Here is a 27,971-nt window from a genome sequence, read left to right as displayed (position 1 = left end):
ACAGACCTAGCCATACAGTAAAACAGCAAATAAAAGGCCCAGCCCTACAGTAAAACAGCAAATAACAGGCCCAGCCCTACAGTAAAACAGCAAATAACAGGCCCAGCCCTACGGTAAAACAGCAAAAACAGGCCTAGCCATACTGTAGAACAGCAAATAACAGGCCCGGCCATAATGAAGAACAACAAATAACAGGCCCAGCCATACTGTAGAACAGCAAATAACAGGCCAAGCCATACTGTAAAACACCAAATAACAGGCCGAGTCGTACTGTAAAACAGCAAATAACAGGCCTAGCCATACAGTAAAACAGCAAATAACAGGCCCAGTCATACTGTAAAACAGCAAATGACAGGCCTAGCCATACAGTAAAACAGCAAATAACAGGCCCAGCCCTACAGTAAAACAGCAAATAAAAGGCCCAGCCGTACAGTAAAACAGCAAATTACAGGCCCAGTCGTACTGCAAAACAGCAGATAACAGGCCCAGGCCTAAAGTGAAACAGCAAATAACAGGCCCAGCCCTACAGTAAAACAGCAAATCAAAGGCCCAGCCCTACAGTAAAACAGCAAATTAAAGGCCCAGCCCTACAGTAAAACAACAAATAACAGGCCCAGCCCTAAAGTAAAACAGCAAATAACAGGCCCAGCCATACTGTAAATCAGCAAATAACAGGCCCAGCCATACTGTAAAACAGTAAAGAACAGGCCCAGTCGTACTGAAAAACAGCAAATAACAGGCCTAGCCATACTGTAAAACAGCAAATAACAGGCACAGCCCTATAGTAAAATAGCAAATTAAAGGCCCAGCCCTACAGTAAAACAGCAAATAACAGGCCCAGCCCTAAAGTAAAACAGCAAATAACAGGCCCAGCCCTACAGTAAAACAGCAAATAACAGGCCCAGCCCTACAGTAAAACAGCAAATAACAGGCCCAGCCCTAAGGTAAAACAGGAAAAAACAGGCCCAGCCTTACTGTAGAACAACAAATAACAGGCCCGGCCATAATGAAGAACAACAAATAACAGGCCCAGACATACTGTAGAACAGCAAATAACAGGCCCAGCCATACTGTAAAACAGTAAATAACAGGCCCAGTCATACTGTAAAACAGCAAATAACAGGCCCAGCCATACAGTAAAACAGCAAATAACAGGCCCAGCCATACTGTAAAACAGCTAATAACAGGCCCAGCCCTACAGTAAAACAGCAAAAAACAGGCCCAGTCATACTGTAAAACAGAAAATAACAGAACCAGCCCTACAGTAAAACAGCAAATAACAGGCCCAGCCCTACAGTAAAACAGCAAATAACAGGCCCAGCCCTACAGTAAAACAGCAAATAACAGGCCCAGCCCTAAGGTAAAACAGGAAAAAACAGGCCTAGCCATACTGTAGAACAGCAAATAACAGGCCCGGCCATAATGAAGAACAACAAATAACAGGCCCAGCCATACTGTAGAACAGCAAATAACAGGCCAAGCCATACTGTAAAACACCAAATAACAGGCCGAGTCGTACTGTAAAACAGCAAATAACAGGCCTAGCCATACAGTAAAACAGCAAATAACAGGCCCAGTCATACTGTAAAACAGCAAATGACAGGCCTAGCCATACAGTAAAACAGCAAATAACAGGCCCAGCCCTACAGTAAAACAGCAAATAAAAGGCCCAGCCGTACAGTAAAACAGCAAATTACAGGCCCAGTCGTACTGCAAAACAGCAAATAACAGGCCCAGGCCTAAAGTAAAACAGCAAATAACAGGCCCAGCCCTACAGTAAAACAGCAAATAAAAGGCCCAGCCCTACAGTAAAACAGCAAATTAAAGGCCCAGCCCTACAGTAAAACAACAAATAACAGGCCCAGCCCTAAAGTAAAACAGCAAATAACAGGCCTAGTCATACTGTAAAACAGCAAATAACAGGCCCAGTCATACTGTAAAACAGCAAATAACAGGCCTAGCCATACTTTAGAACAGCAAATAACAGTCCCGGCCATAATGAAGAACAACAAATAACAGGCCCAGCCATACTGTAGAACAGCAAATAACAGGCCCAGCCATACAGTAAAACAGCAAAAAACAGGACCAGACATACTGTAAAACAGCAAATAACAGGCCCAGCCATACTGTAAATCAGCAAATAACAGGCCCAGCCATACTGTAAAACAGTAAATAACAAGCCCAGTCATACTGTAAAACAGCAAATAACAGGCCCAGCCATACTGTAAAACAGCACATAACAGGCCCAGTCATACTGTAAAACAGCAAATAACAGGCTCAGCCATATTGTAAAACAGCAAATAACAGGCCCAGGATACAGTAAAACAGCAAATAACAGGCCCAGCCCTACAGTAAACAGCAAATAACAGGCCCAGCCCTACAGTAAAACAGCAAATAAAAGGCACAGCCCTACAGTAAACAGCAAAAAACAGGACCAGACATACTGTAAAACAGCAAATAACAGGCCCAGCCATACTGTAAATCAGCAAATAACAGGCCCAGCCATACTGTAAAACAGTAAATAACAAGCCCAGTCATACTGTAAAACAGCAAATAACAGGCCCAGCCATACTGTAAAACAGCACATAACAGGCCCAGTCATACTGTAAAACAGCAAATAACAGGCTCAGCCATATTGTAAAACAGCAAATAACAGGCCCAGCCATACAGTAAAACAGCAAATAACAGGCCCAGCTCTACAGTAAACAGCAAATAACAGGCCCAGCCCTACAGTAAAACAGCAAATAAAAGGCACAGCCCTACAGTAAAAAAGCAAACAACAGGACCAGCCCTACAGTAAAACAGCAAATAACAGGCCCAGCCCTACAGTAAACAGCAAATAACAGGCCCAGCCCTACAGTAAAACAGCAAATAAAAGGCACAGCCCTACAGTAAAACAGCAAATAACAGGCCCAGCCATACTGTAGAACAGCAAATAACAGGCCCAGCCATACTGTAGAACAGCAAATAACAGGCCCAGCAATGATGAAGAACAACAAAAAACAGGCCTAGCCATACTGTAGAACAGCAAATAACAGGCCCAGCCATAATGAAGAACAACAAATAACAGGCCCAGCCATACTGTAAAACAGCTAATAACAGGCCCAGCCATACAGTAAAACAGCAAATAACAGGCCCAGCCATACTGTAAAACAGCAAATATAAGGCCCAGCCCTACAGTAAAACAGCAAATAACAGGCCCAGCCCTACAGTAAAACAGCAAATAACAGGCCCATCCCTACAGTAAAACAGCAAATAACAGGCCCAGCCATACTGTAAATCAGCAAAAACAGGCCTAGCCATACTGTAGAACAGCAAATAACAGGCCCGGCCATAATGAAGAACAACAAATAACAGGCCCAGCCATACTGTAGAACAGCAAATAACAGGCCAAGCCATACTGTAAAACAGCAAATAACAGGCCTAGCCATACAGTAAAACAGCAAATAACAGGCCCAGTCATACTGTAAAACAGCAAATGACAGGCCTAGCCATACTGTAAAACAGCAAATAACAGGCCCAGCCCTACAGTAAAACAGCAAATAAAAGGCCCAGCCCTACAGTAAAACAGCAAATTAAAGGCCCAGCCCTACAGTAAAACAGCAAATAACAGGCCCGGCCCTAAAGTAAAACAGCAAATAACAGGCCCAGCCCTACAGTAAAACAGCAAATAACAGGCCCAGTCCTAAGGTAAAACAGAAAAAAACAGGCCTAGCCATACTGTAGAACAACAAATAACAGGCCCAGCCATACTTTAAAACAGCAAATAACAGGCCCGGCCATAATAAAGAACAACAAATAACAGGCCCAGCCATACTGTAAAACAGCAAATAACAGGCCCGGCCATAATAAAGAACAACAAATAACAGGCCCAGCCATACTGCAGAACAGCAAATAACAGGCCAAGCCATACTGTAAAACAACAAATAACAGGCCCGGCCATAATGAAGAACAACAAATAACAGGCCCAGCCATACTGTAAAACAGCTAATAACAGGCCCAGCCATACAGTAAAACAGCAAATAACAGGCCCAGCCATACTGTAAAACAGCTAATAACAGGCCCAGCCCTACAGTAAAACAGCAAAAAACAGGCCCAGCCATACTGTAAAACAGAAAATAACAGAACCAGCCCTACAGTAAAACAGCAAATAACAGGCCCAGCTCTACAGTATAACAGCAAAAAACTGGTCCAGCCCTACAGTAAAACAGCAAATAACAGGCCCAGCCCTACAGGAAAACAGCAAATAACAGGCCCAGCCATACTGTAGAACAGCAAATAACAGGCCCAGCCCTACAGTAAAACAGCAAATAACAGGCCCAGCCGTACTGTAGAACAGCAAATAACAGGCCAAGCCATACTGTAAAACACCAAATAACAGGCCGAGTCATACGGTAAAACAGCAAATAACAGGCCCAGTCATACTGTAAAACAGCAAATAACAGGCCTAGCCATACAGTAAAACAGCAAATAAAAGACCCAGCCCTACAGTAAAACAGCTAATAACAAGCCCAGCCCTACAGTAAAACAGCAAATAACAGGCCCAGACCTACAGTAAAACAGCAATAAACAGACCTAGCCATACTTTAGAACAGCAAATAACAGTCTCGGCCATAATGAAGAACAACAAATAACAGGCCCAGTCATACTGTAAAACAGCAAATAACAGGCCGAGCCATATTGTAAAACAGCAAATAACAGGCCCAGCCATACAGTAAAACAGCAAATAACAGGCCCAGCCCTACAGTAAACAGCAAATAACAGGCCCAGCCCTACAGTAAAACAGCAAATAAAAGGCACAGCCCTACAGTAAAACAGCAACAAAACAGGACCAGCCCTACAGTAAAACAGCAAATAAAAGGCACAGCCCTACAGTAAAACAGCAAATAACAGGCCCAGCCATACTGTAGGACAGCAAATAACAGGCCCAGCCATACTGTAGAACAGCAAATAACAGGCCCAGCCATGATGAAGAACAACAAAAAACAGGCCTAGCCATACTGTAGAACAGCAAATAACAGGCCCAGCCATAATGAAGAACAACATATAACAGGCCCAGCCCTACAGTAAATCAGCAAATAACAGGCCCAGCCATACTGTAAATCAGCAAATAACAGGCCCAGCCATACTGTAAATCAGCAAATAACAGGCCCAGCCATACTGTAAAACAGCAAATAACAGGCCCAGCCATACTGTAAATCCGCAAATAACAGGCCCAGCCATACTGTAAAACAGTAATAACAGGCCCAGTCGTACTGTAAAACAGCAAATAACAGGCCCAGCCATACTGTAAAACAGCAAATAACAGGCCCAGTCATACTGTAAAACAGCAAATAACAGGCCCAGTCATACTGTAAAACAGCAAATAACAGGCCTAGCCATACAGTAAAACAGCAAATAACAGGCCCAGCCCTACAGTAAAACAGCAAATAACAGGCCCAGCCCTACAGTAAAACAGTAAATAACAGGCCCAGCCCTACGGTAAAACAGCAAAAACAGGCCTAGCCATACTGTAGAACAGCAAATAACAGGCCCGGCCATAATGAAGAACAACAAATAACAGGCCCAGCCCTAAGGTGAAACAGCAAATAACAGGCCCAGCCATACTGTAGAACAGCAAATAACAGGCCCAACCATACAGTAAAACAGCAAAAAAACAGGCACAGCCATACTGTAGAACAGCAAATAACAGGCCCAGCCTTACAGTAAAACAGCAAAAAACAGGCCCAGCCATACTGTAAAACAGCAAATAACAGGCCCAGTCATACTGAAAAACAGCAAATAACAGGCCCAGTCATACTGAAAAACAGCAAATAACAGGCCCAGCCATACTGTAAAACAGCAAATAACAGGCCAAGCCATACTGTAAAACAGCAAATAACAGGCCCAGCCATACTGTAAAACAGTAACTAACAGGCCCAGTCATACTGTACAACAGGAAATAACAGGGAAGTGAGCAGTCTGTGTAGGTTATGCACCAAGAGATGCGAGAACACTCATTGGTATGTACAGACAGCAGGGCGTTACAGCCAATATATTTTCCATGGTAGGTGGTCCGTGTGTTGGAGACCTTGAGGAGTTAGTCATAGTGTGTGAGGGACTAAATGTATTTTAGATGTGACTCCTGCCTCCAGAACTCTCACAGCTGCATACAGGGGAGGAGAGACACCCCAGCACCAGCACCCACTCTTTTTCTTACTTTCTCTCTCACTTTTTATCTTTTGTCTTATGCTTTCTCTCTCTCTCTCTCTGTCTCTCTTTCTCCCTCTCTCCCCATCTCTCAGTTTCTCACTCCCTCCTCCCACCTTCTTTAGGTCTTCCTCTATCCCCTCCTCCTGCCTTCACTCACATAAGAAACTATTTCCTTCTTTGGTAATGAAATGTTTCATTGGAGCTTCCTGTGCTAGTTTGTCACGCAACTACAGTATACAGGAAAAAAATAATGTGAGGTGTTGGTCCCATGTTTCCTGAGCTGAAATAAAAGATCCCAGAAATGTTCCATATGCTACACAATGTTTATTTATCTTACATTTTGTTCACAAATTTGTTTACATCCCTGTTAGTGAGCATTTCTCCTTTGCCAAGGTAATCCAGCCACCTGACAGGTGTGGCATATCAATAATCTAATTAAACAGCATGATCATTACACAGTTGCAACTTGTGCTAGGGACAATAAAAGGCCACTCTAAAATGTGCAACTTTGTCACACAACACAATGACACAGATGTCTCAAGTGTTGAGAAAATGTGCAATTGGCATGCTGACCACAGAAATGTCCACCAGAGCTGTTGCCGGGGAATTACTTAATTTTAGAGAATTTGTCAGAACCTCCAACCAGCCTCACAACCTCATTGCATGTGTAACCATGGCAAGTAGCCTCGTGGTTAGAGCATTGGGCCAGTAACCAAAAGGTTGCTAGATCGAATCCCTGAGCTGACAATGTAAAGATTTGTCGTTCTGCCCCTGAACACGACAGTTAACCCATTGTTCCTAGGCTGTCATTGTGAATAAGAATTTTTCTTAACTGACTTGCCTAGTTAAATAAAAAATATCCAGCAACTTTGCACAGTCTGATAAACTGTGTGTTGGAATGCATGAGGCAAATGGTGGTCACACCAGATACTGACTGGTTTTCTGATCCACGCACCTAGCTTTTTTTAAGGTATCTGTGACCAACAGATGCATATCTGTATTCCCAGTCATTTGAAATCCATATATTAGGGCCTAAGGTAATTGATTTCCTTCTTTGAACTGCAACTCAGTCAAAACTTTGAAGTTGTTGCATGCTGTGTTTATATTTTTATTCAGTATATATATTAGCCCAAGGCCATGAGAACCAGAGCACCTTTCTGACATGCACATGGAAATATTTCGCTGCATGAAGTGCAAGTATGTTTGCTTGGGTTTAATGTGTGGGGAGACCTCACATTATGTTTCTGCTTCAGTAACACAGAGGTGTATATTATAGACACGACAATAGTCACGTCTATATCAGATTTTGAGCTAGCAATGCATGTTAAAGGGAGTTTCTCCCCTTGTCATTTCTCTGTAAATAGAGATTCGGGAAAGGAACATGATAAGTGGAAAAGAAAGGCGGAAAGAGGTGGGAGTTTTTACTCATGTCTCTCCGGTTCTTTAGTATTCTACATACATTCTGAGGGGAAAATGGGAGGCTGCACTGTTCCCCAGGCAATCTGACGATAACAGTCTGCAGTGCAGAGGGCAAAACATCCTCCTTTTCATTTACTATTTTGAAATATGCAGCAGGTACTGAAATCAGCGTCGGATGTGTCAGGGCATGCATACACACATTGAAAAAGAGAATTGCTCAGCAATCTGCAATCTGCTTTAGCAGACAGGTAAAAAGAGAAATAACAATAACAATGTTGTTATCGTAACTCTGAATATAAACAAGCTTGGAGCCTCTTCCCTGAGCAATAGATATACTGCCAAAGATTGCACACTGGTGGCTATGATCTTGGGAGTCAAAGAAGCGGTGGAGAGGGAGGAGGAGCACCCTCCCCTGTGGCCTCTGAACATCCCTTCACACTCAACGCCCCATCCCACCGCAGCTCACGACATATCCATTTACCCTCAGAGGGTTACATGGATAAACAGACAACAGCGTTCATTGTGGTGATGGGTGGTTGAGACTCACAACGGCGCGCTGACTCCTGGCCCAGCTCCAGTCTGTAGATTGACAGGCGGTTGGCCCCTCCACACAGGTTGCCCTTCTCGCCCTTACACTCCATGTTGCATTCACTCTCAGATGCATTGGGGGCCTGGATCTTGTGGCCACAGTAGCACTCTGCCCCAAACTCTAGGCCTGAATACAGGTATCCCCTAGTGAAAAGGAAATATAGGGGGTAGTGTTAATATCATCATTAATAACAGAGAGGCTCAGGCTTGCACACAAATGTTCAGCATTGGTTGCAACTAATGCAGAGAGACTCTCAGGGCTTCTAGTCGGGGGTGGGGGTGGTGGTTACTGCCCACAGTGCTGGTTCCAGGCATAAGCGACAAAAGCTTATATATAATATATATATATATAGAGAGAGAGATATTTATTTTGGAACTTACGATTGAGAGTAAGTATATAAGAATACACCAGTTGCAATTTCTAAATTTGGTTGTGCATCAGCTGATTTCTCTTGGTATGTCAGTCAATGGCAGTCACGCAATTAGCCATGTTAGATACCGACTGGGCATGCAAGTCACATGATTTTGTTAGTGATTTTCACTCCGATATCATCTTAACATGGCATAAATTATTACAAAATGTGTAGAATTGCAGGAAACTAGCTTTAATACTGCATAAAATATCTCTCCATCCCATTGCAAAATGGATAGAATTGCATGAAATTTGTTATAAAATAGAAGTTCTCTCTCCGCCCCATGGCAAAATGTGTAGAATTTGCAGGAAATGTATGTTTCTCTCCACTGTCAAAAGGGGGGCACTAAAATATTTTGCAGTGAGGTGTGGGGGCCCCCAACCAAATCTTGCTTCAAGCCTCCAAAAGTCTATACCTGGCCCTGACCGCCTGACAACCTGCCAACATCTTGTCTCTGCAATGTCTGACCAGATGGAAGTGGTTTTGTATTTTAGCACTCGATTATTCATGCAACTGCAAGACGCCCACGACCCTCTCTCTCAGCAGCTCTCTCCACAGAGTCAGTCCACTAATAGGGTTGAATGACTCATAGACAGTCAGTTGGGTAACCGGCAGTAACCTCACTCACCCTCTCCAAGATGAAGAGAGCTCTCTGGGTAGACAAGGTCAGTATCAGAGAGAGAGAGTGCATGCATTAATACTGCACCAAGACACCAGAGCTTTTTTTAGGGTGACGCTGATTATGAGTCCATGCACAGTACAGTATACTGGAAGGCTCTATCCATCAAACACACAAGGCCTGTACACTCCCTGGGGAACAGTAACCTGGCAGTGGCACATGAGGGATGCACACTTGACTCCTGAGAGGCCTTTATAGTGCCAATAGATTGCCAGCACAACACATCCTTTACCCTGAAGAAATCACACAATCAACTGCCAATCAAGGAAAGCCCTAGCTAGCTAGTCACAATGGTGCACTTCTCTGCTTCATTGATGTCTGTACAGTGCCTTCAGAAACTATTCATACCCCTTGACTTATTCCACATTTTGTTGTGTTACAGCCTGAATTCAAAATGGATTAAATATATTGGATGAAATATACACACAGTACACCATAATGACAAAGAGAAAACATGTTTTTAGAAATGTTAGCAAATTTATTGAAAATTAAATACAGGACATGACACAGTCAACACCATGCTTGAAAATATGAAGAGTGGTACTCAGTGATGTGTTGTGTTGGATTTGCTCCAAACATAACACTTTGTATTCAGGACATTAAGTTAATTTCTTTGCCACATTTTTTGCAGTTTTACTTTAGTGTATTATTGCAAACAGGATGAATATTTTCAAATATTTTTATTCTGTACAGGCTTCCTTCTTTTCACTGTATAATTTAGGTTAGTATTGTTGAGTAACTACAATGTTGTTGATCCATCCTCAGTTTTCTCCTATCACAGCCATTAAACTCTGTAACTGTTTTAGAGTCACCATTGGCCTCATGGTGAACTCCCCGAGCGGCTTCCTTCCTCTGAGTTAGGAAGGACACGTGTATCTTTGTAGTGACTGGGTGTATGAGACACCATACAAAGTGTAATTAACAACTTCACCATGCTCAAACGGAAATTCAATGTCTGTTTTTTTTACCCATCTACCAATAGGTGCCCTTCTTTGCAAGGCATTGGAAAACGTCCCTGATCTTTTTGGTTGAATATGTGGTTGAAATTCACTGCTTGACTGAGGGACCTTACAGATAATTGTATGTGTGGGGTACAGAGATGAGGTAGATATTAAAAAATAATGCTAAATACTATTATTGCACAAAGAGTGAGTCAATCCAACTTATTATCAGTTGGTAGAGCATGGCGCAGGCAACGCCAGGGTTGTGGGTTCGATTCCCAAGGGGGACCAGTACAAAAATGTATGCACTCACTACTGTAAGTCGCTCTGGATAAGAGCGTCTACTAAATTACTAAATTGTAAAAAATAAAAAATAAAAAAAATGTTAAGCAAATTCTTACTGCTGAACTTATTTAGGCTTGCCATAGCAAAGGGGTTAAATACTTATTGACTGAAGACATTTCAGCATTCCATTTTTAATTAAACATTTCTAAAAAGATAATTCCACTTCGACATTATGAGGTATTGTGTGTCGGCCAGTGACACAAAATCTTAATTTAAACCATAAATAATTCAGGCTGTAACACAACAAAATGTGGAAAAAGTCAAGGGGTGTGAATACTTCCTGAAGGCACTGTATATCAGCAGCTTGCTCTGGGAGGGGTGTGGACAGAGAGCGAGAGAGAGGAGCAGAGGAGAAAGATGAAAATTTGCTCTCTACTGCACTTCTCCTCACTCTCGCATATATATATCTTCTCCTTATATACTGTTTATGTATATACAGTATATCGCCTCCTCTCTTTCTCTCCTCTCCTGTGAGTCAGTGGTGAGTGTTGGGCTGAGCCATCCATAGGATGAGAGAGGGAGAGGAGGAGGCCAGGGGAAACTGGAAAAACAGATGATGTGAAGAAAATATGGTATGAGGAGGAAAGAGGCAGGCAAAGAGAGAAACAGAAATAGAGAGAGAAAGAGAGAGAGAAAGAGATACAGTGAGAGAGAGAGTGAAAGAGTTCATCTCCACTCTGGTACACAACCTTTATTCCTCACTTCGATCCTGTGTTTGTGACTTTTTATATTCCCAGGCCTACCTTTCAGCACAGTTGTCCTGGCAACGGAAGACCGTCATTTTCTTGTAGTCAAAAAAGGACACTCCCCTGAGTGCTCTTTTCGCCGTGTTGTCTATATAGCAGCCGATGTAATTCGCTTTAAGAGAGAAGAACAAAACATTTCTCATTACAAATTTTTAAAAATGCACAATTTAAGCAGAGCAATATTATGGGAGATAAGGGGGAGAGGCAATAATACAGTTTTGGGTAGAACACAAAGAAAATTGCTTATCAATAAAAAGTTATTCCAAGTTATGTGAGTTTAACATGCACATTTACAGTAGTACATTTTCAATGGTAATTGCTTATAAATAGTAATGGTAAATTATAGTTTTAACAGAAAAAAATAGTATAAACAATTCTGTTGAGACATTCTGTATATTAGTAGAAGAACTTTAAAGTCCAATCCAACATCATCATCCATCTGCTCCATTCAATGCAGACATATTGAGGGCAACGTTGCTGCTCAAGGAATCAACACCAGACGGGCATGTTTATTTATTTATATAGACACACAACCCCTTCTAGTGGCCTATTACTGCAACGGCACTCAATACACTTCCTGACTTATCAAAGTGAGTAGATAGGGAGGAGGTAAGGCGGGGGGAGGGAGGAAAGGCTGGTAATGTCCTTCTGCAATGGGACTGGCTGATCCTCACCCTTCCTTCCTGCTCAAATAAAATAAAATGTTATTGGCCACATACACATATTTAGCATGTTATTGTGGGTATAGTGAAATGCTTGCATTCCTAGATCCAACAGTGCAGTAGTATCTAACAATTCACAACAATACACACAAATCGAAAGTAAAAGAATGGAATTAAAAATATATAAATATTAGATCGAGCAATGTCGGAATGGCAATGACTAAAATACAGTAGAATATAATATATTATATACATATGAGATGAGTAAAGCAGTATGTCAACATTATTAAAGTGACTAGCGTTCCATTATTAAAGTGACCAGTGATTCCAAGTCTATGTATATAGAGCAGCAGCCTCTAAGGTGCAAGGTTAAATAACCGGGTGGTAGCCGGCTAGTGATGGCTATTTAACAATCTGATGGGCTTGAGATAGAAGCTGTTTTTCAGTCTCTCGGTCCCAGGTTTGATGCACCTGTATTGACTTTGCCTTCTGGATGATAGCTGGGTGAACAGGCCATGGCTCGGGTGGTTGATGTCCTTGATCTTTTTGGCCTTTCTGTGACATTGAATGCTGTAAGTGTCCTGGAGGGCAGATAGTTTGCCCCCGATGATGCGTTGGACAGAACACACCACCCTCTGGAGAGCTCTGCCTTGGTACAGTTGCCATACCAGGCAGTAATACAATCCAACAGGATGCTCTCAATTGTGCACCTGTAAAAGTTTGTGAGGGTTTTAGGGGACAAGACACATTTCTTCAGAAATGTAGAGGTGCTGTTGCGTCTTCTTCACCACACTGTCTGTGGGGGGGTCCCCTTTCAGATCGTCAGTGATGTGTACGCCAAGGAACTTGAAGCTTTCCACCTTCTCCTTCACCTTTTCCCGTCGATGTGGATAGGGGTGTGCTCCCTCTGCTGTTTCCTGAAGTCCACGTTCAGCTCCTTGGTTTTGTTGACGTTGAGTGAGAGGGTATTTTCCTGGCACCACACTTCTGGGCCCCTCACCTCCTCCCTGTAGGCCGTCTCGTTGTTGTTGGTAATCAAGCCTACCACTGTGGTGTCGTCTGCAAACTTGATGATTGAGTTGGCAGCGTGCATGGCCACGCACTCATGGGTGAACAGGGAATACAGGCTGGGGCTGAGCACATACCCTTGTGGGGCCCCTGTGTTGAGGATCAGCGAAGAGGAGGTGTTGTTTCCTACCTTCACCACGTGGGTGCGGCCCGTCAGGAAGTCCAGGACCCAGTTTCACAGGGCGGGGTTCTGACCCGGGCGGTAAGAAAAGTGAAGTGGGTCTAGGGTAAGGTAGATGTGATAGAAGAAGGTGTTTAGTTTGGCCCTGTCCGGGGGTGTCCTCGGATGGGGCCACAGTGTCTCCTGACCCCTCCTGTCTCAGCCTCCAGTATTTATGCTGCAGTAGTTTATGTGTCGGGGGGCTAGGGTCAGTTTGTTATATCTGGAGTACTTCTCCTGTCCTATTCGGTGTCCTGTGTGAATCTAAGTGTGCGTTCTCTAATTCTCTCCTTCTCTCTTTCTCTCTCTCGGAGGACCTGAGCCCTAGGACCATGCCCCAGGACTACCTGACATGATGACTCCTTGCTGTCCCCAGTCCACCTGGCTGTGCTGCTGCTCCAGTTTCAACTGTTCTGCCTTATTATTATTCGACCATGCTGGTAATTTATGAACATTTGAACATCTTGGCCATGTTCTGTTATAATCTCCACCCGGCACAGCCAGAAGAGGACTGGCCATCCCACATATGCTCTCTCTAATTCTCTCTTTCTTTCTCTCTCTCGGAGGACCTGAGCCATAGGACCATGCCCCAGGAATACCTGACATGATGACTCCTTGCTGTCCCCAGTCCACCTGACTGTGCTGCTGCTCCAGTTTCAACTATTCTGCCTTATTATTATTCGACCATGCTGGTCATTTATGAACATTTGAACATCTTGACCATGTTTTGTTATAATCTCCACCCGGCACAGCCAGAAGAGGACTGGCCACCCCACATAGCCTGGTTCCTCTCTAGGTTTCTTCCTAGGTTTTGGCCTTTCTAGGGAGTTTTTCCTAGCCACCGTGCTTCTACACCTGCATTGCTTGCTGTTTGGGGTTTTAGGCTGGGTTTCTGTACAGCACTTTGAGATATCAGCTGATGTACGAAGGGCTATATAAATAAATTTGATTTGATTTAGCTTGTCCGGACACATCGGTGTCCGTGGCGTGGTTGGTTTTTGCCTTTGTTGTCCGCGTTTGTCTGTAGACCCTGCCACATACGTCTCGTATCTGAGCCGTTGAATTGCGACTTTGTCTCTGTACTGACGTTTTGCCTGTTTGATTGCCTTACACAGGGAATAACTACACTGTTTGTATTCGGCCATATTCCCAGTCACAATGGTTAAAAAACGTTTAAAACATTTTTATTTAACCTTTATTTGAATGCGGTGGTTTGCGCATCCAGTTTTGCGCGAATGCTGCATTCTATCTACCGATTCTGGTTTGGATAGGTTCATAGTTACAGTGTGTACAACATCTCCTATACACTTCCTGATGAACTCAGTCACCATATCCGTATATTTGTTGATGTTAATCTCAGAGACTGGAACTGGAACATATTCCAGTCTGCGTGATCAAAACAATCTTGAAGCATGGATTCCGATTGGTCAGACCAGCGTTGAATAGACCTTAGTACCGGTACTTCCTGTTTTAGTTTCTGCCTATAGGAAGGGAGGAGCAAAATAGAGTCGTGATCAGATTTGCCAAAGGAAGGGCGGGGGAGGGCCTTGATGGCATTTCGAAAAGTTGAGTAGCAGTGGTCCAATGTTTTTCCAAAGTGAGTACTACAGTCAATGTGTTTGGAGAACTTCGGTAATGTTTTCTTCAAATTTGCTTTGTTAAAATCACCAGCTACAATAAATACAGCCTCAGGATATGTGGTTTCCAGTTTGCAGTAAGCTTCCTCCCAGACATGGTAACGGAGCGGACTGAGCATGATCACTAATCTGCTTTAGGTCAAAGGGAAGCGGTGATTTAGCTCAACTGAACTGCGCTTCAATGGGGCTGCCCTTCCGCCTTCCTTTTTTGTGCTTAGTTTATGAAATGAAATAATCCGATCAGAAGCCAGTCATTCAGGGAAGCAGAGATACACTCCCCTAGGTATTTATTTGGACAGCGAAGCTAAACATTTAAATTTGCCTCTATACTCCAGCATTTTGGATATGAGAAAATGTTTCATGTGATGCAACAGTAAAATACCAAAAGTATTTGGACAAATTCACTTACAGTGTATTAAAGTAGTCAAAAGTTTAGTATATTCCTAGCACGCAATGACTACATCAAGCTACATCAAGCTTATGACTCTACAAACTTGGAGTTTGTTTTGGTTGTGTTTCGGATTATGTTGTGCCCAAGAGAAATGAGGGATAAATATTATGTAATTTTGGAGTCCCTTTATAGTAAATCAAATAGAATATGTTTCGGAAAACGTTTACATTAATGTGGATGCTAATGAGTGAGAAAGTTACAAAGGCATAAATATCATACCTCCAAAAAAATGCCAACCTCGCCTGTTATTGTAATGGTGAGAGGTTAGCATATCTTGGGGGTATAATATGTGTGCCTCTGTAACTTTCTCACTCATCATTATTTATCATTATCCATAATCATGTTAGCATCCACAGATGATGCAATCTCAATCACAATCCAGACTGCCCTTTCCCACCTGCACAAAAGGAACACCTATGTGAGAATGCTGTTCATTGACTACAGCTCAGCGTTCAACAACATTGTTTTTACACTGCTTCTCAAGTTCACCCAGTGCAAGCAGAGGCCCAGCACAAGGAGACCCTCGCACATACTACCAACAACTCCACAGCAATATTCTGGACAACATTCTTTGCCAGATACGAAACACGTTTCAAGACCACAAAAAAATGTATGTTTCTCTCCCTCCTGGACCCCCAGCACTTTCAGACCTACCTGGAAAAAAATCCCACAAACAGCCTTCTCCAGCTTAACAGAGAGTCACGGAACACTGTTCGACCTATCCAAGCTAAAAACAGAACTGACTGTAATGTATGCTATGACTGATTTTGAAGGGAAAAGTCCCTCTGATCTCCTTGATTTCCTTAAGCAGAAAAATCTGAATGAGGACATGGGGCAACTTTACACATTGGCATGTGTGACAGTGACTATCCCTGTGTCCACGGCTTCTGTCAAGCGGCCATTCTCGGCCTACTGGACAGACTCGGCTTTCAGCATTAGCCTCCATGTTGATAGAAAATGACTTATTGGTGGAACTAAAACGCACAGATAGACTGTACAACAGAGCCATTGAAGTCTTCTTGAGGAAAGAAAGGAGGATGGATTTTGTGTTCAAATAATCAGTCTTTGGTGTGTAGGCATACAATGCATTTGATTTTTTATTAAATGTGTAGGTATGTTTCGCATTTTATTTCATTAATATTAAATAGCCTATATATTAACAAAATAAAATGGCAAATAGCCTATGTTGCAAATTATTTGTTTTCTTTATTTTATTTTCAGTGAATAGTTATGTCTTTATCATCACGGTGAAACTTTGGGTGCGACGCAACACCTGGTTATACTGCATTTCTGTCTAAATATATAGTGTCCAGAGCCATGGCATCATAATGATGGTAATAAGAGGTGGATTAATTCGGGTGGGACTGTGTAGGGCCTCACTGAAGGCCCAGGTCCCAGGCCCACGGCACGCCACTGCGTGGGGGCTATTCGATGCTAATGCAGAATGCCACAGGATGTTTTTGTGCTGGTCAAGGGCAGCCAAGTCTGGAGTGAACCAAGGGCTATGTCTGTTCTTAGTTCTTCTTGAATGGGGCATGCTTATTTAAGATGGAGAGGAAAGCGAGAGGTCGAGTGGAAAGGCCTGCTCGCTGAAGTGTTTAAGGGAGTGTTTGACAGTTTGACAGTGATGGGGGCTGTGGTCGCTGAGATCTTGGTTGAAGACAGCAGAGGTGCATTTAGAGGGCACGTTGATCAGGATGATATCTAAGAGGGTGCCCATGGTTACGGATTTAGGGTTGTACCTGGTAGGTTCCTTGATGATTTGTGTGAGATTGAGGGCATCCAGCTTAGATTGTAGGACAGCCAGGGTGTTAAGCATATCCCAGTTTAGGTCACCTAACAGTACGAGCTCTGAAGATAGATGGGGGGCGATCAATTCACATATGGTGTCCAGGGCACAACCGCGGGCCGAGGGGGATCTATAACAAGCAGCAACGGTGAGAGACTTGTTTCTAGAAAGGTGGATTTTTAACAGTAGAAGCTAGAATTGTTTGGGCACAGACCTGGATAGTCTGACTGAACTCTGCAGGCTATCGCAGCAGTAGATTGCAACTCCACCCCCTTTGGCAGTTCTACCTTCTCGGAAAAAGTTATAGTTAGGTGTGGACATTTCCTAAGCCAGGATTCAGAGTGGAGTGTGCTAAATCAGTGAATAAAACAAACTTAGGGATGAGGCTTCTAATGTTAACATGCATGAAACCATGCTTTTATGGTTATAGAAGTCAACAAATGAGAGTGCCTGGAGAATGGGAGTGATGCTGGGGGCTGCAGGGCCTGGGTTAACCTCTACATCACCAGAGGAACTAAGGAGGAGTAGGATAAGAGTACGGTTAAAGGCTAAAATAACTGGTTGTCTAGTGCATTCGGGGCAGAGAGTAAAAGAAGCAGGTTTCTGGGCGCGGAAGAATGGATTCAAGGCATGATGTACAAACAAGGGTATGTTAGGATGTGAGTACAGTGGAGGTAAACCTAGGCATTGAGTAATGATGAAAGAGGTGTTGTCTCTAGAGGCACCATTTAAGCCAGGTGCGGTCACCACATGTGTGGGGGGTGGAACATAAGGGCTAGCTAAGGCATATTGAGCTTGGCTGGAGGCTCTACAGAGAAAGAAGACAAAAATTACTAGGCATATTGACATTAGGGAGAGGCATGTGTAGCCGAGTGATCATAGGGTCCAGTGAGTAGCTAGGCGAGTTGGAGGCACGGCGATTCAGAGAGCTAGCAGGCCAGGGCTAGCAGCAGGCTAGCAGATGGGCCTCAGGGCGACTTTGCAACTGGAGAGCCTGTTGAAACACCCTCGGACGGTTACGTCGGCAGACCAGTCGTGATGGATCGGTGGGGCTCCGTGTCGGCAGCAAAGGGTTCAGGCCAATACCAGAAGAGGTATTGAAGCCCAGGAATTATCTGATGGATCTCTTCAGTTGGGAGATGGGAGATGGGCCTAGTTCGAGGCTAGCTCCAGGCTAACTGCTGCTTGCGTCGGGACAGAGACGTTAGACAGGAGTAGCCAACCGGATAGCAGCTAGCTAGCTGTGGTGATCCGGAGTAAAGGTTCAGAGCTTGCAGTAGGAATCCGGAGATGTGGTAGAGAAAAGCAGTCCGATATGCTCTGGGTAGATATCGCGCTGTGCAGGCTGGCAGGAGATGCCCGGGCTGAGGCTGGCAGTCCAAGATAACGGTGATGACCGCTAGCAGTGGCTAACTGACTACTAGCTAGTAGCTAGTTAGCTGGCTAGCTGCTGAAGGGGGTTCCGGTTCAAAAGTGTAAAAATAGCAGATCCATACCACATTGGATGAGGCGGGTTGCAGGAGAGTATGTTCAGCCGTAGATAAGAAAATGAGATTCAAAATAATAAAAATATATACGAAGAAAAACAATATTTACAAGGGACGGGACAAGACAATCAAAACAGACAACCCACTGCTACGCCATCTTGGACTAGTGGAGCATCTGGAGTATCAGCATTTGTGGGTTCGATTACAGGCTAAAAATGGCCAGAAACAAAATACTTTCTTCTGAAACTTGTCAGTCTATTCTTGTTCTGAGAAATGAAGGCTATTCCATGTGAAAAATTGCCAAGAAACTGAAAATCTCGTACAACGATGCGTGAGCCAATCCGTTGTGTTGTGACAAGGTAGGGTGGTATACTGAATGTAGGGGTGGTATACCTATTTGGTAAAAGACCAAGTCCATATTATGGCAAGAACATCCGACCTTGATTGGGAGTCCCATAGAGCGGCGCACAATTGTCCCAGCGTCATCCAGGTTTGACTGGGGTAGGCCGTCATTGTAAATAAGAATTTGTCCTTAACTGACTTGTCTAGGTCAAATGAAGGTTAAATAAAAAAATACAAATAAAAAAACAGCTCAAATAAGCAGAGAGAAATGACTGTCCATCGTTACTTTAAGACATGAAGGTCAATCAATTTGGAAAATTTCAAAAACCTGTGCAGTTGCACCTCTGAAATTGCAGCCCAAATAAATGCTTCACCGAGTTCAAGTAAAGGACACATAATTTCTCAACATGAACTGTTCAGAGGAGACTACGTTAATCAGGCCTTCATTTAATGTAAAAAATAAATAATTTATCCTTTATTTTACCAGGTAAGTTGACTGAGAACACGTTCTCATTTGCAGCAACGACCTGGGGAATAGTTACAGGGGAGAGGAGGGGGATGAATGAGCCAATTGTAAACTGTGGATTATTAGGTGACATGGTGGATTTGCTGCAAAGAAACCACTACTAAAGGACACCAATAAGAAGACGAGACTTGCCTGGGTCAAGAAACACAAGCAATGGACAATAGAACAGTTGAAATGTGTCCTTTGGTCTGAAATCTGTGCTTTAGATGATCTGCTTCTCTGAGTTTGACTCACAGCTTATTGTCTCCACTCTCGTATCATGTTATTATCTGATCATATAATCTTGTTATATGTACAGTAATGCTCTGGCCTCATGAGGGATGTTAACACATAGCATTCATCTGTACTGGATAACAACAATACACTTGCTGGACTATTCCTTTAAACAGGGTAGATGAGGAGGTTGGATACAGGGGACGACAGTATTTGCTTCAAGTTTATTTCAGACAGTGTGTGTGTTTTCTCTGTGTGTGTGCATGTGTGCGCATGCATGCATGTGTCTATAGTGGGGAGCAGGTTGGGTGTGGATGCTCTTGAAGAGAACATGACAAGGGCCTGGCATTGTGGGACAGAAGAGTCATGGATGAAAGGGAGCTGCGCTGCTTTGAAACCACTAATCACGACGGCAGGTAGCCTAGCTCTTAGAGGGTTGTGCCAGTAACAGAAAGGCCGCTAGTTCTAATCCAATGTGAATAATCTGTCAATGTGCCATTGAGCAAGACATTTAAAGCTAATTGCTCCAGGGTCGCCATTGATAATGGCTGAGCTTGTTTGTGACCCCACTCTCCGAGTGTGTCTCAGGGGGAGTTGCAATATGCTACAAAGCACATTTCCAATTCACACATGCGTATAATACACACTTGTACATGAGTGAAATAGGACAAATATAAGCACCCACCAAATTAGTATTATTATTATACATACTACGTAGAGATCTTTTAATCCGTAGCTCTATTACATGTACTACATAAAGCATGTTTGTGCTTCTCTCCATCCGAATGCCACAAAAACAATCACTGTGCAAATCAATTCCAATCAGGAAGTGCTTGTGCTTGTAATACATATTTCTCTAATGCATATTCTTACTATAAGTAGCTAGTTATCCTCGTACTACGAAGAATAATATTATATTTCTATGACTATACAGTTAACTGCTGTCCTCTGTTATAAATTCTACTATATACTTTATTTTCCAGTATGGGAAGTATAAAGATCAATGTGGAGGATAACATGATTAGATGTGAGCGAATCAGGGCACTGTGCTGTGCTGCGCTGTGCTGTGCACTCCTGACACTGCCAGCTGTTCACAGCAGCCAGCCATGCGGAGTCCCAGGCTAAATGAATCCTCATCACTTTACTGGAGCTCAAGCCAGTTCTTTTTGGGAAAGGTTAATTGCCATGGACATGCAATATAAGGCCAATGAAAACAAGCTGTGCAGGATTTTACCAAAGATCTATACTTAGAAACCTTCTGTTGGGAGTTGGAACCCTTCAAACATCAGACCGGATTAGCCTAGTGGGCAGGTATGGAGACAATCCTCAAATCATTGTAATTTTTTATTTTAATTGTATTTTTAGATTTTGTGTTTTGGTTCCAAGTCACTTGTCTGTGGCATCTGGGTACCTAGTAAATACAGTGCCTTGCGAAAGTATTCGGCCCCCTTGAACTTTGCGACCTTTTGCCACATTTCAGGCTTCAAACATAAAGATATAAAACTGTATTTTTTTGTGAAGAATCAACAACAAGTGGGACACAATCATGAAGTGGAACGACATTTATTGGATATTTCAAACTTTTTTAACAAATCAAAAACTGAAAAATTGGGCGTGCAAAATTATTCAGCCCCCTTAAGTTAATACTTTGTAGCGCCATCTAATTTTGCACGCCCAATTTTTCAGTTTTGGATTTGTTAAAAAAGTTTGAAATATCCAATAAATGTCGTTCCACTTCATGATTGTGTCCCACTTGTTGTTGATTCTTCACAAAAAAAAGACAGTTTTATATCTTTATGTTTGAAGTCTGAAATGTGGCAAAAGGTCGCAAAGTTCAAGGGGGCCGAATACTTTCGCAAGGCTCTGTATATACAATGTCACACAGGGTGTTGCTAGGGATAGCTCTATGATATGGGTAAACGTATTTGGGGAAAACCTGCTATCACTGTGAGATGAATCTGTACGTTCTGAATATCCCCCAAAATAACCATGTTTATGGCCTGCTGGTGGGTATTGCCTGACTGTGGCTAAGGAGGACCAGGGTGGGTGGGACCACTGAACTAATTAAGCCTCTGGTTCCAGATCTCCCTGGGAGAGAGAGAGAGGAGTCACTCTGTTCACACAGGCTCTTCATCTCTCTGGAGAGGCATCACCTGAAGTGCCAATTGCCTCTTAAATATACAATCACAATATCCAAGCACATTAACCTTGAGTGTGAATGTGTATGTGCCTATCCACACGTGTCTGTGTGTATCATGGAATATCTTTCATAATGAACAGCGAATACTCAAGGTGAAACTTAGGTATGATAGTCACTAAAATTGACAGTTTATTTCTTCAGGCTGTTTATTTCTTCAGGCTATCTATAAAACAAATTAACTGTAGTCAAGTGGTGTTTTTAAGTGAAACTGATTGTTATGTGTAAAATCAAGTTAAGAGTCCCAACAGTACAAACCATCTAGGTACTATCCAACTAGTACATCTCGACAAACTGTTAACTCACCCCGTCCCTCGTCCAGATCTTTGGCTTTGCGTCCTTTGAGGGCGCGGTTCCAGCTGCTTGTGTAGTCTCCTCCCCGGGCCCTCCAATCATGGCTGTCCTTCCCAGCAGCTCCTTTCATCCATGGAGGGCCGTACCTCCTCGGGGTGGGTCTGCGGTTCTCCTTGAACACCCTTCCCATCATCCCTACCCGCCGGCCATTTGAGGAGGGCACCCTGTTCCCCATCTCAGACGCCACCAGGGGGTCCCGGCCCCCATTGGCCCCTGTGGAGTTGTCCCCTACGAAGCCAGAGTGCAGGAACACCAGGCTCCCGGCTGTCAGGTAGAGGAGGATGAAGGAGAAGAAGCGCACAGGTTTCCTCCGGAAGTAGCGCTGAATCTTCAGCAAAGGCCTAGCCATGCTGGCTCTACCTGCCGCTCAGTCACAACGTCCCAGAGAGACACAACCATAAAACTGCAGGACAACAACCCTAAAGCTTCTGAGAGGTCCAATCAAACAGCAGAGAGAGTCACAATATAAAATCTTAATCAAATTCTGGGAAGGGACAAATAATGACCTATCAGGCTAAAACATACAACAAAGGTGTGTTGTGCTCCTGAGTGTGTGTGTGTATGAGATCTCTGCATGAGGTCTGTCCACACTCCTCGTGGAGGTGTGTGGGTGTGTGTGGAGCTGGAGAGTGTGTCTCCAGTGTGTGTCTCTTTACGTTCCCACTGAGAGAGCATCAGGAGGACAGAGAGCTGACCGTAGCGCCATGGCAGGAAAGGTGAGTGGCTCAGACTGAAAGACAATCACCGAAGCAGCATTACTTCTCTCTCGCTATCGACCTCTGGCTTGTGCCTTCCCGGCTCCACAGAGGCCCTTTCCCCCGCTGTGCAGATGGAAGAGGCTTTAATTCACTCTCTGAGCTGAGATCCTTGTGCCTTTGTGTGTCCATCCATTCACCGTGACGGTCTGTGAAGGAGGTCGAGGCTCGCCATCTGAAAGTATAATAAGACACATTAATCCTCTCTGTGGGCTCCTACAACACACACACCACCTCCCCACCTCCTCAGCAACACTCAACCATCATGCACCAGAAGGTAAAGAAAAAAACAAAATCTCAACACAATCAAGGCAGAAGCAGTAGCAAACAGCACATTAGGGTGAATGAAAATCCTTGGGCTGTGGTTGTTGTTTTCTTCAGTTCATAAACCCAATGTGGGTGGTCCTCTGTTCAAACCAGCTCTGAGCTCTACAGGCTTCTTTATCTCTGCTAAATGAAGTTGGAATGGGAACATTGGAAGGGGAAGGGAAATAAGAGTTCTACCCTGTGGCATCTCCACTGGTTCTATTTCTGTTAATCAAGGTGTTTCAGTAGGTAATAAAAAACGGCCAACAATAGAGTCTAGCAGTATAGGTAACATCCTCTTCGTTATGGATGGTATGAGTTGCTGAATTGGTGAAAACATTTGATTGTCATTATTCTTTCTGTTTCAGTGGTCTCAGATCAGGATCTGGCTACATTCTTTGTCTTAAATTAAAATAACTTGGAGTTGATTTCCTGGTGTGTTTATTTATTTATTTAATTTATTATTCTTTTTCCCAGAAAACTTGGGGGGCCAAATAAAACCATGTGAGGGACAAATTTGGCCCACGGGCCGCCTGTTGGGGAACCCTGCTGTAGCGGCTGAGTGCCCACTCCCCAGGTCCTCTATCCCTGTGAAAGGCCTCTCTGTTCTGTTCTGTCCAGGGCCACAGCGGCACTTGGCTGGGAGGGGATTCACACCGAGGTGGTAACAGAACACCGTCCAGAGGCCCATGGAATTTTTCAGAACCCCCATGGTGACACTCGCCCCCGTGCCTTGCTGTCTGGTTCAAGACAAATCAACAAAGCACCTGTGTCACCTGAAACCCCCAGCAACCCCGAACAACCCAATCTCCCTGTCTGCATTACCCCCGTGGTGGTCTGGGTACGATCCAGGACCGCCCTGGGGGAGTGGATCACATCCAGGTGTGGATAGAAACCACAAGATTAATACCAGCAATGTGTCCTATTACCTTTTTTGTGCATAACCTTCGACCAGGGCCCATTAGGTTCAAAAGTAGTGCAGTATAGGGAATAGGGTGCTATTTGGGATGCACACCAGGCACCTCTGGGTTATTATGAGTGGGACTCTTCTGAGCTCTGTATTTCTGTAAGCTAATGAGGACTGAGAGGAACCAGGAACAGTCCATATGTTAGTTTGTTGACATGGACTTTATTTAGCTTACAGCTATCACTTACTCAGATATTAATCTATGGTATCAAGATAGATCATGAATCAGCTCAGGTCAAATTAAGTTTAGACACACACACGTCCCAACTCTCTCCACACAGTATGAATGATAGTTCCTCAGTGAGAAGGCAGGGCCTGGTTGTGTTTGACTGAAACATTTGGGTGATGAGGTTAGTGAAATGTGAGTACATGGTCGAAGTGAAGTGCAGGCTATGTCATGCTATTGTCCTTATAAGGCATGTGTTTACACCCAATGGTTTGTGGAATGAAGGTGTAGAGGTCCGAGCAGGTTTTCAGGTATCTTAAAACTGGGAGCACGTCTGCTCAGATAAATGGACCTCTTGTCATGCCTGATATTGGCTTTTCATCACTGCAGCTTACAGACTCAGGCCTTAATAAAACGTCTCTGTCGCAGGAGCATCGATGTCAACATTGGAGTGTTACTATGGAGGGAATACTTGTCCAAAGGCCGGCAACATTGCAGAATTCAGTCGTTTCGTCTTACCGTTTAAAGGCAGTGTACAGTATGCCGGTTCGTACCTAATACATTCTTCATTCAGATTGCAAAGGCATCTATTTCCTCCTTATCGCGATTGAATGGCAAAGACTAAAAATACATTGGGAAAATATGCACACTTACTTTCTTAAACACCATTTTACACCACCATGCTAGAGTGGTTTAAGCCTAGGAATGCTAGTCCCGGATGTTGCGTATTGCGTTTAGCCATTCAGGTCGCAGCAGTCTGTTGTTTACCCCTGGCTGAACATGGGGCGCAACTTTCACAAACTTGCACCATTGAGAGCATTCTGTCGGGCTGCATCACCACCTGACACGGCAACTGCACCGCACGCAACCACATGACTCTCCAGAGAGTGGTTCGGTCAGCCCAACTCATCACTGAGGGCACACTGCCTGCCCTCCAGGACATCTACAGCACCCGGTGTCATAGGAAGTTCAAGAAGATCATCAAGGACCTCAGCCATCCGAGTCACGGCCTGTTCACCCTGCTACAATCTAGCAGACGGAGACAGTACGTACAGGTGTATCAAAGCCAGGACCGAGACACTGAAAAACTGTTTCTATCTCTGGACCATCAGACTGAACATCCATCAGTAGCCGGCTATCGCCCGGTAATCTGCCCGGCACCTTAGAGACTGCTGCCTCATGTATACAGAGACATTGAACACTGGTCACTTTAACAATGTTTACATATTGTTTTTTTACCCACTTTATATGTATTTACCATATTTTAGTCATGACCCATGGCTCATCCTATATAACTATTGCTGTACACACCTTTTCTATTCATGTACTCTCCATACTGTCTATACACACCATTTATGTATATATTTATATTCCGGACTCTGACATTGCTCTGACATATTTCTTATATTTTTGTGATTATGTGTGTATTGTTATTGTATTGATAGATATTGCTGTACTGTTGGAGCTAGAAACCTATGCAATTCGCTGCAACTGCAAATCTGTGTACGCAACCAGTAAACTTTGATTTGATTTGAAATGGTAAAAATAGGACAGGTTTAGCCAATATTATGACTTTGTGGCTGTAGTAACTAGTGACGACGAAGTGTCATTAAACGGTTAACCAGCAAATTCTGGACTGTATCACAAACTGAACAGGGAAGTGAAACATTTAAAATGCTTTTACTGGACTGTTGAAGGACCGATATTGCTGGCTTTTAATCTCACTCCTTTTTTAATTTACCAGCTATACACGGCTCACTGCTTTTAAACAATGGACACACATTTTTGAAAGATTGGACAACTGCTTTTAAAGTATTGACAATTGATGTTGAAGATTGGCTTATTACTGCTGTCGATTGATTTGAAGAGGTGATTATCATGACGGCAACAATTCCTGAACCTTGTGAGCAAACAGTTGAGACCAGAGGAGGCTGGTGGGATGAGCTATAGGAGGATGGGCTCATTGTAATGGCTGGAATGAAATAAATGGATTGGTATCAAACACACATATGTTTGACTTCGTTCCATTTATACTATTCCAGCAATTGCAATGAGCCCATCCTCCTATAGCTCATCCCACCAGCCTCCTCTGGTTGAGACATATTTACTGTTCCCTGTTTTTTTGTGCCACAGGACCATTTGAAAGAGCCGGATCTGGGCTCTATCTACTAGAAGGAGCAGGAGTAAAAGAAGGATTTGAGTGGTCTGCGTAGGCTGCCTGATTTCACCCACAATTTAAAGCATGAGGAACAATTTTTCCCTTTTGTGGAATTGATTTCACCCTAACCCCTTTATATGGGTGGCCTACAGAATTTTTTATACATTTTCCAAACGACCTACTTTTTTATTAAATCTTGCCTCCTTGTGTTTCATGGTTATTCTGGTTCCCAACTGGTCACTACAACTTTTACATTTGACTTTACTGTGATTGTTTTCTATTAAAATGGTCCAAAAGAAACAAAAATAAATTCTTAGCAAAGGGAAATTTCTCAAGCAATAATTTACTTTAGTTTAGTATATACTTTAGTTTAGTATATTAGGATCCCCATTAGCTACTGCACATGCAGCAGCTACTCTTCCTGGGGTCCACATAAAACATACAATACATGACAAAGTACGGAACATGAATAAAATAAATACAAATTTAAATAAAATAAGACAACAAAAATACTATTTACACACTATTGATATATACATAGTCATTCTTATATACAGTACAGTTAAAGTAGATCTTTAGAAAGAGGAGAGGTGCTGTGATAGTAGTTAATAGTTATTTAATAGTTCTTTAAAGCTAAACTTGCTTTTTGCTTGAGTAACCTCTGGTGGCAGAGCATTCCACAATGACATGGCTCTATACATAACTGAGTGACGCATTAAATCTGTTTTTGGTTTGGGTACCATGAAGAAACCCATAGTGGCGTGTCTGGTGGGGTATGTACAGTGGGGAGAACAAGTATTTGATACACAGCCGATTTTGCAGGTTTTCCTACTTACAAAGCATGTAGAGGTCTGTAATTTTTATCATAGGTACACTTCAACTGTGAGAGACAGAATCTCAAACAAAAATACAGAAAATCACATTGTATGATTTTTAAGTAATTAATTTGCATTTTATTGCATGACATAAGTATTTGATCACCTACCAACCAGTAAGAATTCCGGCTCTCACAGACCTGTTAGTTTTTCTTTAAGAAGCCCTCCTGTTCTCCACTCATTACCTGTATTAACTGCACCTGTTTGAACTCGTTACCTGTATAAAAGACACCTTTCCACACACTCAATCAAACAGACTCCAACCTCTCCACAATGGCAAGGACCAGAGAGCTGTGTAAGGACATCAGGGATAAAATTGTAGACCTGCACAAGGCTGGGATGGGCTTGTGCACACAGCCACACAGGAAACGTATGATCTCTGTAATTGCAAACAAAGGTTTCTGTACCAAATATTAAGTTCTGCTTTTCTGATGTATCAAATACGTATGTCATGCAATAAAATGCAAATTAATTACTTAAAAATCATACAATGTGATTTTCTGGATTTTTGTTTTAGATTCCGTCTCTCACAGTT

General features: G+C 43.2%; 1 protein-coding gene across 5 annotated transcripts in view; it reads right to left on the bottom strand.

The window, feature by feature from the left end:
• LOC110536106 (WSC domain-containing protein 2) overlaps window positions 1-27,971 on the bottom strand; it is a 134,481-nt gene that overhangs the window by 40,805 nt on the left and 65,705 nt on the right. For all 5 annotated transcript variants that reach the window (XM_036935965.1, XM_036935964.1, XM_021621664.2 and 2 more), the window contains 3 exons: window positions 22,162-23,139; window positions 11,321-11,435; window positions 8,159-8,343 (listed from right to left, as the gene is read on the bottom strand). In XM_036935965.1, coding sequence (XP_036791860.1) covers window positions 8,159-8,343; window positions 11,321-11,435; window positions 22,162-22,558 — 697 coding nt within the window. In that variant the 5' untranslated portion in view covers window positions 22,559-23,139. The remainder of the gene's footprint in view (window positions 1-8,158; window positions 8,344-11,320; window positions 11,436-22,161; window positions 23,140-27,971) is intronic.

Source organism: Oncorhynchus mykiss, chromosome 11, assembly GCF_013265735.2.
Source record: "Oncorhynchus mykiss isolate Arlee chromosome 11, USDA_OmykA_1.1, whole genome shotgun sequence".
Lineage (NCBI taxonomy): Eukaryota > Metazoa > Chordata > Actinopteri > Salmoniformes > Salmonidae > Oncorhynchus > Oncorhynchus mykiss.
The sequence above is the reverse complement of the archived record's forward strand: the minus strand, read 5'-3'. Positions and strand labels throughout refer to the sequence as shown.